General features: G+C 39.8%; 1 protein-coding gene across 8 annotated transcripts in view; it reads left to right on the forward strand.

Annotated features, from left to right (window-relative positions):
- The window catches only part of MSRB3 (methionine sulfoxide reductase B3), a 216,883-nt gene extending 208,048 nt beyond the window's left edge, over positions 1 to 8,835 (forward strand). For all 8 annotated transcript variants that reach the window (XR_007919714.2, XM_008256744.4, XM_008256743.4 and 5 more), the window contains one exon: positions 5,657 to 8,835. Coding sequence is in view for 7 of the 8 variants with exons in the window: in XM_008256744.4 (XP_008254966.1) it covers positions 5,657 to 5,824 (168 nt within the window). In the remaining variant the exon portion in view is untranslated. The remainder of the gene's footprint in view (positions 1 to 5,656) is intronic.
- The last annotated feature ends 950 nt before the right edge of the window (positions 8,836 to 9,785 follow it).

The following is a 9,785-nucleotide window of genomic DNA, read 5'->3' on the forward strand; positions in this document are numbered from 1 at the left end:
CATTGTCTTGAATTTTTGTGTTTCACATACATTTATTTTCTATTTAAAAATATTTTAATTGCTTTTTTTCTTTTCCTTTTTCTCATGCATCTTTTTTACCTTGACTTCAAAAAATAGCCAATTTAATGGTTCCCATACCAGAGAAAACACTTGTGTTTTATTTCATAGTTTCTCATTCTTAGCACTGTTCTTCATTATCAGCTTATCTTCTTTTACTTAATATTTTTTCAGTTTATGTAGTCATTCCTAACAATTTCTCCCATTTGGTTTTCTTTTTCTTTTCTTTCTTTTTTCTTTTTTTTTTAGTGTTATTGTTTTGATAGTGAGATGTGTGTGAAACTTCTATCATTTGCTTTACTGCCTTTTAAAATTCTTATATTTTAAGTTCATGTCTTCTCTTTTCTCTGGACTATATTGCATCAATGTGGTTTGTGTTATGAAGACACTCTTAGAAGCTTTTAGTATCTCATATACACTCTTGGTTGAATATACTATATGAACTGCTTCTTTCCTTTTGGTAATGATGGAATATCTAAGTATGAAGATGATCCTCTTCTTACCAGCTTCTGCGAATGTGCTGAGCTTCTGTGAACAAAACAGAGGACCCAATCTGTTTGCCTGGGAATATAGTGACATTTCACTGGTCTGTGGATCCCTAATTCTTGTTTGGGTAATAGGTTTCTTTTTGTTTTTTAATTGTGGTGCAGATCACACTATTCATACATTGAACTGGGATTCCTATTTGGGTAGGACTTGTAGACATGCTGGGAGCCAGTGGCCGCTCACCTTTTCACGGTGCGTTATAGCTTTTTCATGTGCCCAGTGACTTCTCAGGTAGTAATGTTTCTAGTAAAGTTTTATTGAGAAGAGTGAAGACTGGTTCAGTCCTGTCATCACTTTTCTGAGTTTTGTAATCAGGTCCTACTTAAAAAATTGTCATATAAGAAGCCTAGTTCACTGCCTGATCCTTGAGTTGACAACACAGAAAACAAGCAAGGAGAATAGAGTATCTGTTGCCTCCATTCTTATTGCATATGGAAGAAATAGATTATTCTGTGCATGCATTTTTTTCCCCACAATAGTAGTTGTTTTCTTTTGCTGTTCTACCTATGAATTTAGGAATTGCATTCAGATTATAGCTTCCAAAGAGTTTCTCAAGTTTGCCAGTTCTGGTAGGAACACACATCCTCCCTCAGCTGCAATCAATTCCTAACAATTTTCAGTTAATGAAGAATTTTACTTAGTTTTATTTAATTTGTATTTTTGGCTACTGTTAAATACATGGCTGCTATTTCAGTTTACTGGCTGCTCTGAGTAATTGTTTGACAGATTCTCAATCTTCCAACCCCAGCCTGTTGAGCAATGCTTTTTCAGGGGTTTAAATTCAGTGCAAAGAGTTCATATTTGTATGGTTTAAGTTGTAGTTCAGTGTAGTAAGTTTGTCCTGAAAACATTTGGAACATTCTTCCTTCTTCAGATAAAATTTTACATCTGGAGCAAATGGGAGATGAATAAATCACTTAACTTTCTGTAATAATCTTCAGGGAAACCATCAGATACCTGAGTTTCCCCAAGTTGGAGTCTATTTATGGCTGCTGTTACTATGGATGGACTCTATGGTAGAGTTCCTTAACTTTGCTTGAGGTTCTTAACCAAATCAACAGAAAAGTAAATATGCATCAATACAAAGAATTTTTCCGAAGTTTAGCAGTTTTTGGTACATCCTTGAACCTTATTAATCTTCTGCAGATGACAACTCATATATTACTGATGATTAAAGATACCCATGTGTTACAGGGGGCTCTCAGACTCACAGCCCATCTCTCTTTTTCTTGATCTTTCAGTAAAATCCTAATACTAAACTGGTGACTTCACAGTCATTTCCTTGGCAAAAGATTAATATCAGAAGTACAGAGGAAAAAAGCCCTTACTTATACACAAGTGTCTTCAATAACAGTGGGAGAAAACAGAGTACTACTGGCAAAGTAAATTGCTTTTCTTCTTAAAAGTGTTTTCTCTTTCTCATCCTGCCCCATGTGCCCAAGTGTAAAAGCCTTGCTTTGAAAGTGCTTCATGCTGTACATCAAACACTTAAGAGAAAATGACAATAATAAAGCCCAAAAATCCTAGGGCTAGCTAGGAGAAAACCCTCCAGGACAGTGGGAAATACTTCAGTGCAGAAATATGGAACAGTGTTGAATACACTGCATTTCTCATGTACACAATTGAGAATCACAGTCAGATTTTAAGGAATTATGTTAAGTTTGAAGCTCATTCACTTTTTCAGAGGAGTCATTTCCCTAGGTTCTCAGCCTGTTCTTTAGTTGACAACTTTTCTAACTGGGAGGCTTAGTTAATAAAGGATTCCTGTGGAAATTAATATTTTTCTTCCTTTGGAACTATTCTCTCACACTTGTTTAGCCTGAGGACTAGAGTATTAGGTATAGTTCATATTTACCTGTAAAATACAATAAAATACCTAGCCATTAAAAACAACTTTGAAAATGCACACCAAAGATTCTGTCCTGAAATAAATCATTAACAGCAGGTTTCACAGATTTCTTTATCGGGTAACCAGTTTGTTTCAGTTACAACCAGGTGTGCTGAGAGATCCCAACATATTGCCAGTTGGCTGGAGCCAGGGAGGCAGAGCTCACAGGCAGCTAAAGAAACAATGCATCACTGACAACTTCCATTCATCATTGCAGCCTGTGGCCAGGGCTAGAAGGCTGGAAAGAATGGGCTCCATGTGCGTGCCCCTCAGGGAGGAACCTTCAGGGCTTATGCACTTTGGATAGAAACTGGGTAATAGTTTTTTATGGGAGACGAGGTATACCTGCGAAGAAGCACAAATGGCACTAGGTGGTTCATCTTGTCTCAGACAAATGGCCTCAAACTTTACAGGCAGTGGGGTGAGCATTTCTGTGATTGGCACAAATATACTACCTGTCAAAAAAATATACATAATCATCTTTCTATGTTTTTAATGTTGCTCCTCCCTGGGTAATCTAAGCCTGGTGAGAATCTTCCAGTACACCCTGTAGCAAACGTGTAGTGAAGCTATCACTATCATTTTTTTTTTTTTTTTTGGAACTCACACTTTTTCTGAGAATTTGCCTCATTCATTCCCAATCCATAAATTTGTTTGTAAGTGATTTTTGTTTCTTTTTCCTAACTGTAATTTACCCTCCTCATCTCCCATTGTCTTTTTCCTGGATTAGGGGCACATTTATAATCCTTAGGTGTTTTTCCTTCTGGTTAAACAGAAGACTTGTTCCAGCTTAGCCAAAAAAAGCCTATAAATTGGAAATCAATTTAATTCAAAAGATTTAGTTACTGTTATTTGTATTTTTAGAATATGCCTTGGGATAAGAAATCCATGTAACTTACCGCTAAATGGCTTCAAGTGTATCTTTACTATACTTTGGTTTTGGGGTTAAATAGAACTGCTTTCTAGATATGCACAAGAGATGTTTAATAAAAGTAATAATTATTTTGCCAGATAGCTGTATTCTCTCATAAAATACACACACACACACACACACACACACACTCCCCCCCCCCCCTTACCTAAGGCTTTTATGTGAAAGGTTCACTTCTTAGCTGCCAAGCCATCAAAGTGCAGGAGCTGCCTGTGAGGTTAACAATCATGCCCATATCCTGGTTACCAAAAGCTCTTGTTCCTGCTGGCCAGCACCCTGGCTGTTTGGCAAGCAGAAATGAGTGTTTTCCTGTGTCCATTGGGTAAGCGTATGTATTTTTACTGGTGCATCTTAGCTGTGATGCTTGAAAATTTGGCCTCAATTGTTTATAGAAAGGAAAAGCAATCTGAGCTGTCAGCCTTGATATTACCTAAACCTATGTAGAATGTGGGAAAAATAATGCAAGATTTGTTTTTTTAGGCCTGTTTCATATTTTCCAGGCAATAGATCAAATCAGTTCAGGGTTTGTTTTCAGTTCTTTAATAAGCTGACACAGTGTGTTGGCAGCACAATAAGAGTGGACTTTTAACAGGGAAGTGCCATCTAGTCAAAGTTGCTATTTGTGCTATTCATTAATCACTAGGGAACTCTCGAGAATTGAGCTTAGCACTTTCAATGGGGAAACTGAGATTCTAGTTCTTGCCATTGTAACAAGCACCCTTCCTCATTTCTCTTTTGTCATCTCCATTTGGTGCCTTAACTTGTCTACTTTTTTCTCCTGTAATTTATAAGTGTTCTGTATGCTCTAACAGTACAGTGAAAAGGATTATGAAGCTCTCTCCATGCCTTTTCTGTCATGTATTTACCTAAATCTTGATTCTTTCTACTCCTTAAAATGCTCTCCGTTAGATACCTATTTCCTTTCTGTAGGTTTTTATTCCAAAGTCATGCATGGAGAATGTCTAAACCTTCCTGTCTAAAAAGCACCAAACCCTGACCCTTCTGCATATATATATATATATACACGTTCCTTTTTTTCCCTCTCCTTAGCATTGATTTCTGCCTACCATGTTTTACAGCTCACTTACTCACTTGTGTATGATCTGTTTCTGCCACTAGAATGTAAGCTCTGTGCAGCCAGGGATTGTTGGATGTATCTCTAGAGTCCAGGACAGTGTCTGGCATGTAGTAGGCCCTTCAAAATATCTGTAAAATGAGTGAATGCAAGTCAGTTACCTTGGGCTTTAGTTTCTGTGTTCCATCATGAGCGATGTGTTTCCACAGCCTGTTTGAATGTAGTTCACCAATATCTCCATCCCCTTTACGCCTGTCCCTGCTGAGGAAGGGTGGGGGATACATGTTTGTAGTCCATCAGCTCCAGGAGCTATGCCCAGCATCGAAGCAGTTCATGAAAGGCTGCATTCAGTGAGCAGTCTTTTTGGAGAAATTTTTCTCTGGCTTGGATGTCTTTTTAAACACCATCCTAATCAGCCATGTCTCATCCTGCCTCTTCTTCCCTGGATTTCTGGATAGCTGGTAACTGTGATTTTGGCTGAACGGCTTTTTCACACTTTATAGCTGTTTTGCACAATGAAGCCAGCTGGGCACTCAACCTATCGGAAACCAGGAAGCAACGATTCTGTGGGCGAGAGACCGCTCCGTTTGCTACCCTTGCAGCCTTGGTGACCATGACATAAATCTGCAGAGCCTTGCTATTGCTTTACTGGGTTCCAAGAACATCCAATGCTTGCCTGATGTTAAGTTTTACTGCCCATGAAAGCAAACATCACCTCCGTCATGGCCAGTTAAAGTCTCTTTTATAGTGGCCTTCTGCATATCTGAAACCCAACCATCCAAAGCCAGAAGTCATGCCAGGGGGCAGGGATTTTATTCTGCCACGTTGCTTACAAGGGGAGATCAAGGGTCAACCCAATTCATAAAATTACTGCAGTCATTTTTCAGCTGGTTGAGAGACTTCACAGATCAAAAAATACAGTGGCTCCTAAATGATTTCTGATATGCACAATTCCAGTGTTTTTTTTTTATTCTCAGCATGTGGTGCAAAGCCTGCCAAAAACCATCTTTGCAGCTATTGACAGGCGGATCAGAAATCACCCAGGATGGTTCTCATCAGGGCTCCACGGGCCGCTCATCCATTTGAAAGGTTTGGAGTGAGCGCCTCTGAAAGCCTGCCGTGTACACGCTTCCCCTTACACTCTGCTCTTCTCTTTCAGTGCGGTGCTCACCTCGGGCACATATTCGATGACGGACCTCGTCCAACCGGCAAAAGATACTGCATAAATTCGGCTTCCTTGTCGTTCGCGCCTGCAGGTAGCAGCAGCACCACCGAGGGAGGCAGTGGGCTCAGCAGCCCAGCACAGGCGGACAAAGCGGAGCTGTAGCGTTCTGGAGAGGGATGGAAACAACGTGTACTTCATGCACCGCTTACTAAAAAAATCAAATGGTTTCTCTTCATAGATATATTTTTTCCAAAAACTCTAAGGGCGGTTTTGTGTTGTTGATATTTTTTCTTCTCTTGCTTGAATAGAAGCCTTGCCCATCTATGTATTTTGACTAGATTGGGAACTATTTATAGCTTTAGCCAACAGAGATAGCTTTGTGAAACCTCTTCACAAGCCATGTAGGCAGCCTTTCACATTATTTTCTTTGAGCACGTGGCTTCGTCTGAGGTTTGTTTCCCTTGATTCAGAGGCAGAGGGTCCGTTGGTCCTGAGAACAGCGATCTCTCCTATGTAAGGTAGAGACAAGGACTCGGGTGGGGCAGGGAGAGCTGCTCCACACATGGCCTTGAGGCATTGCACAGATCTACCCAAGATAAGGATGGAGTGATGCCTTATGAGACTCCTCAGCTTTGTGGAAAGTTTGAGCTAAGGTCGTTTTTTCTCACTAAAAGGGTGTGAAGGTCTAAAGTTTTTCCTTATGTTAAATTGTTGCCAGATCTGAGGGGGCGCACTGAGTGTTGTGGCAGAGAAGTAAACATTACCTCACGGTGAGGCTTTTATTTTATTTTATTTTCCATTGAAAACATTGGAATGTAAGACAACTGTAAAATGTTGAGCCCCATTTTGTCCAAAGTTCACAAAGAAGAACACCTGCCCATTGCCTTTTATAAGTCCTTCTCTCCACACCTAATATCAGCTGCAGCTGGAAGGGCATTTGGGTAAATTCCACTGTGTAAAATAAAATATTGGGGACAACACACTTCATCAAGGCAGCAGAAATGAGAGAGCACAGAGGAAACCAAAGATGAAGCCTCGAGTACTAAAAACTCCAGTGCTGGGTAGAAAAGCTGACAGTGTACAATAACTCACAGAACCCATAGCAAGGGACAGTGGGCACAGAGCTCCTGGTGGCCTCTACAGAGAGGCTGGGAATTAAAATAGAAATAGACAGGAGCCCAAGTTCCATACTTGATACTCATCAGTTGTGTGACAAAGGACAAGCCATTTAACCTCTCTGTGCCTACCTTTCTTTGTATATAGACTAAGACTCATAATATTTGTAAAATGTATTGACACTCTCAGGGCAAAATTACTATATTGCTATACAATTACAATCAATGTTGTAAGATTAAACTGATCTGGTTCTAATTGCCTCAAAGGCCAAAGCCCAGGCATTTGAAATGGAAAGAAGCAGAGGGGAGGTTGACTTAGCTGATTGGTATGGAAACAGTTGGGCCAAGAGCCAGAAAATTTTCTTTGTAGCAGTATGGCTGGTTTTACTTTGAGAAGCTCTGTTGGTTTGCTTTGTAGCATTCAGTTTGCTGAGATGGATGTCATTGTGTACATGAGGTTTTCACAGGTAAAAGCAATGGTGAGATAAGTCAGTATGGCTGGGGCCATGTGTGAAGGTGTGGTATATGACTGATGGATACTGCATTTTTAACTTTGAATGCTAACCCCTGAAATCTAGCTTTTAAAAAGTGATTATTTTTGTAAACCTTTGACAGCTTATGAAGAGTGACATCTTTCCTTGTAAGCATCAAGACAGACATAAGAAAGAGGGACAGTTGGCAATTTTAAAAGGAGCAATGACCAAATGACCAATTAAAATCCAGTGTTAGAGTGGTCGAGTCCATGTCCTTCCACTGCTGTGCAAACACCCAAGAGAGGCCCTGACGTTCTGATGACCATTCATTGTCCTAGATGCTACACCTTTGCAATGCCTGAGGAGTCCAGCTGTTATCTGCAAGCTCAGAGGCTCCCTGGGCCCTGAGATGTCTCACCCCAGGCCCTGGGATCATTCTGGAATTTACAGGTTTCCCTTCCCTTGAGAAGTAAGGTATGGAGTTTAAGACCAAACAGGCCATCACGCCTTTCCAACCTCATGAAGGGAGTCCTCGTATTTTCCAGGGACACAAGGATCCCATGTGGAAGGGCACTGTCACAGCCTATGGCCCATCTATCAGAGGCACACACAGCACTTCTCAGCCACTCCTGCCACATTTTGGGGCCTTCCCTGGGGTCCACTGGATCCACACCACAGGTTTGGGGTAGACAAAGAAGATTAATGAAGGGCTTCTTCTCTCTCCACAGAGATTCTAAATTGTCATGGTTCTTTCATTTTTATTAGGACTTAACATTTCCTTAAAATAAACCATCCTCACAAACAAAAACTCCTTTGCTAATCTTCACTCTTTGTTTTGAGGAAAGCCAATTTCTCTTCTATCATGGTTTTCAGCATCAGCCTTAAGAAAGTGAAGCATCCATTGGAAAAAAAAAAGTGGGGTGTATGCATGTGGTTTGATTCCAGATTGCTTTTGGGTTTAAGTGGTATCAAATTTCAGTATATTTCTGTATTATGTTAAAGAAATATATTACAAAATGTCAGTGAGCAATAATGTCAGCTGTCGAGCACTAGATTTATTTTTGCAGGATATGGAGTGCAATGAACTGAGTCAATATGGCAAGGTGTATGTGATCTGTGGGAGTTACGCCATTTAACATAGGAAATGCTCAGGACTCTCTCTGCACTCCAGCTCCTACTGTACTGTTAGAAGATGCAGAATTCTGCTAGCTCAGAGAGTGTGACCACACAGCCATGCAGAACAACTATGAAGCAAGCAGCTGGGTCTATTGTAATGGAGAACATTTCTTTGAGGTTTAAACCTTTTACTTCTTAGATGCATTTGAATTCTTAATACAAATGCCCTAGCAATTTGAGAATCTCTTCATGTTAATTGTGTTTAAAATGTCTTTAAATATAAAAAGCAATGAAAGAGATAACTATTTGTTTTGAAGGTCAAATATTATTTTTGACTTAAATAGCTTTATAATAATTTTTCTCTAGATAGTTCAAAACTTTTGAAAAATGATATGAAACTTTCATTAAGATCTCTTTTTCCTATGTTTGTTGTATACAGGAAATATAAAATAAAATTTCTTTATAAAAATGTCTTCTCTGATTGATTCCTAAAGACTCATCTTATTTTTGGCACAGGTACATGGATTGTCTACTGGTGTGTTCAGTAGAATGCTGGACCCCCTGCCCCAGCTTACATGTTGGTGGTTTGTGTAGAGAGCCTTTTGTCTGATGTATTCTTTGGAAGTTTGGGCTCTTTGACTGTAGGGTTAAGTTCAACTCTCCATCCCCCAGATCCCAAGAAAGACCTCTAGGGATTGGAAAGATTGGAAGAAAGGGAAACATTTGTAGAATCACTCAATCTTCACCTCACCTCAGCAAAATCTTCAACAGCTTGTGCATGTTTTTGTGCTTAAAGTATATACACTAGGGAGTTCCTTCGTGATAACTCTATGAATAAAAATGCAGAAATGGTGCAGTGCTGGTGCCTAACCTTTTATTACGATTTCCCAGGAAACTGACACAATTTTTGAGGATTGGTCTCTAGGGAATTAGGTTGTAAAGTGCCTCCCTGCTCAAGGTAAGTTTTCAACTTTGAACATCATCTCTACAAATGAGTTTCACTATAGTATTATTTGTTGTTGAAATGTTCAATTTTTTTATGTTTTGTTTATTTTGAGGAACAGAAATGGAGTGATGAGGACTTTTGTTTTTCAACCAGTTCTTTATGTTCCTGGATCCTAAAATTTGCAGACCAGTATTTCCATGTGGTGGACCCTTCTCCTTGTCCTCACCCTGAAGCATCACTGTCACCTGGGAACTTGCTGGTAAGGTGAGTTTTCAGGCCTTATCGCAGACTTATTTAATCAGAAATTCTGTGGGTAGGGCCTTAGCAAGCCCTCCATGTGTGATCCTGATCTTGTTCACATTTGAGAACAACTGCCTTGGACTTTTAGTAAGAAAACTTCTATATGAATTAATTTCAAGAGCATTTGTTTCTGACCCCCAAACATCTTGTTTGTCCTCACTGGTCCCCCACTT

Source organism: Oryctolagus cuniculus, chromosome 11, assembly GCF_964237555.1.
Source record: "Oryctolagus cuniculus chromosome 11, mOryCun1.1, whole genome shotgun sequence".
NCBI lineage: Eukaryota > Metazoa > Chordata > Mammalia > Lagomorpha > Leporidae > Oryctolagus > Oryctolagus cuniculus.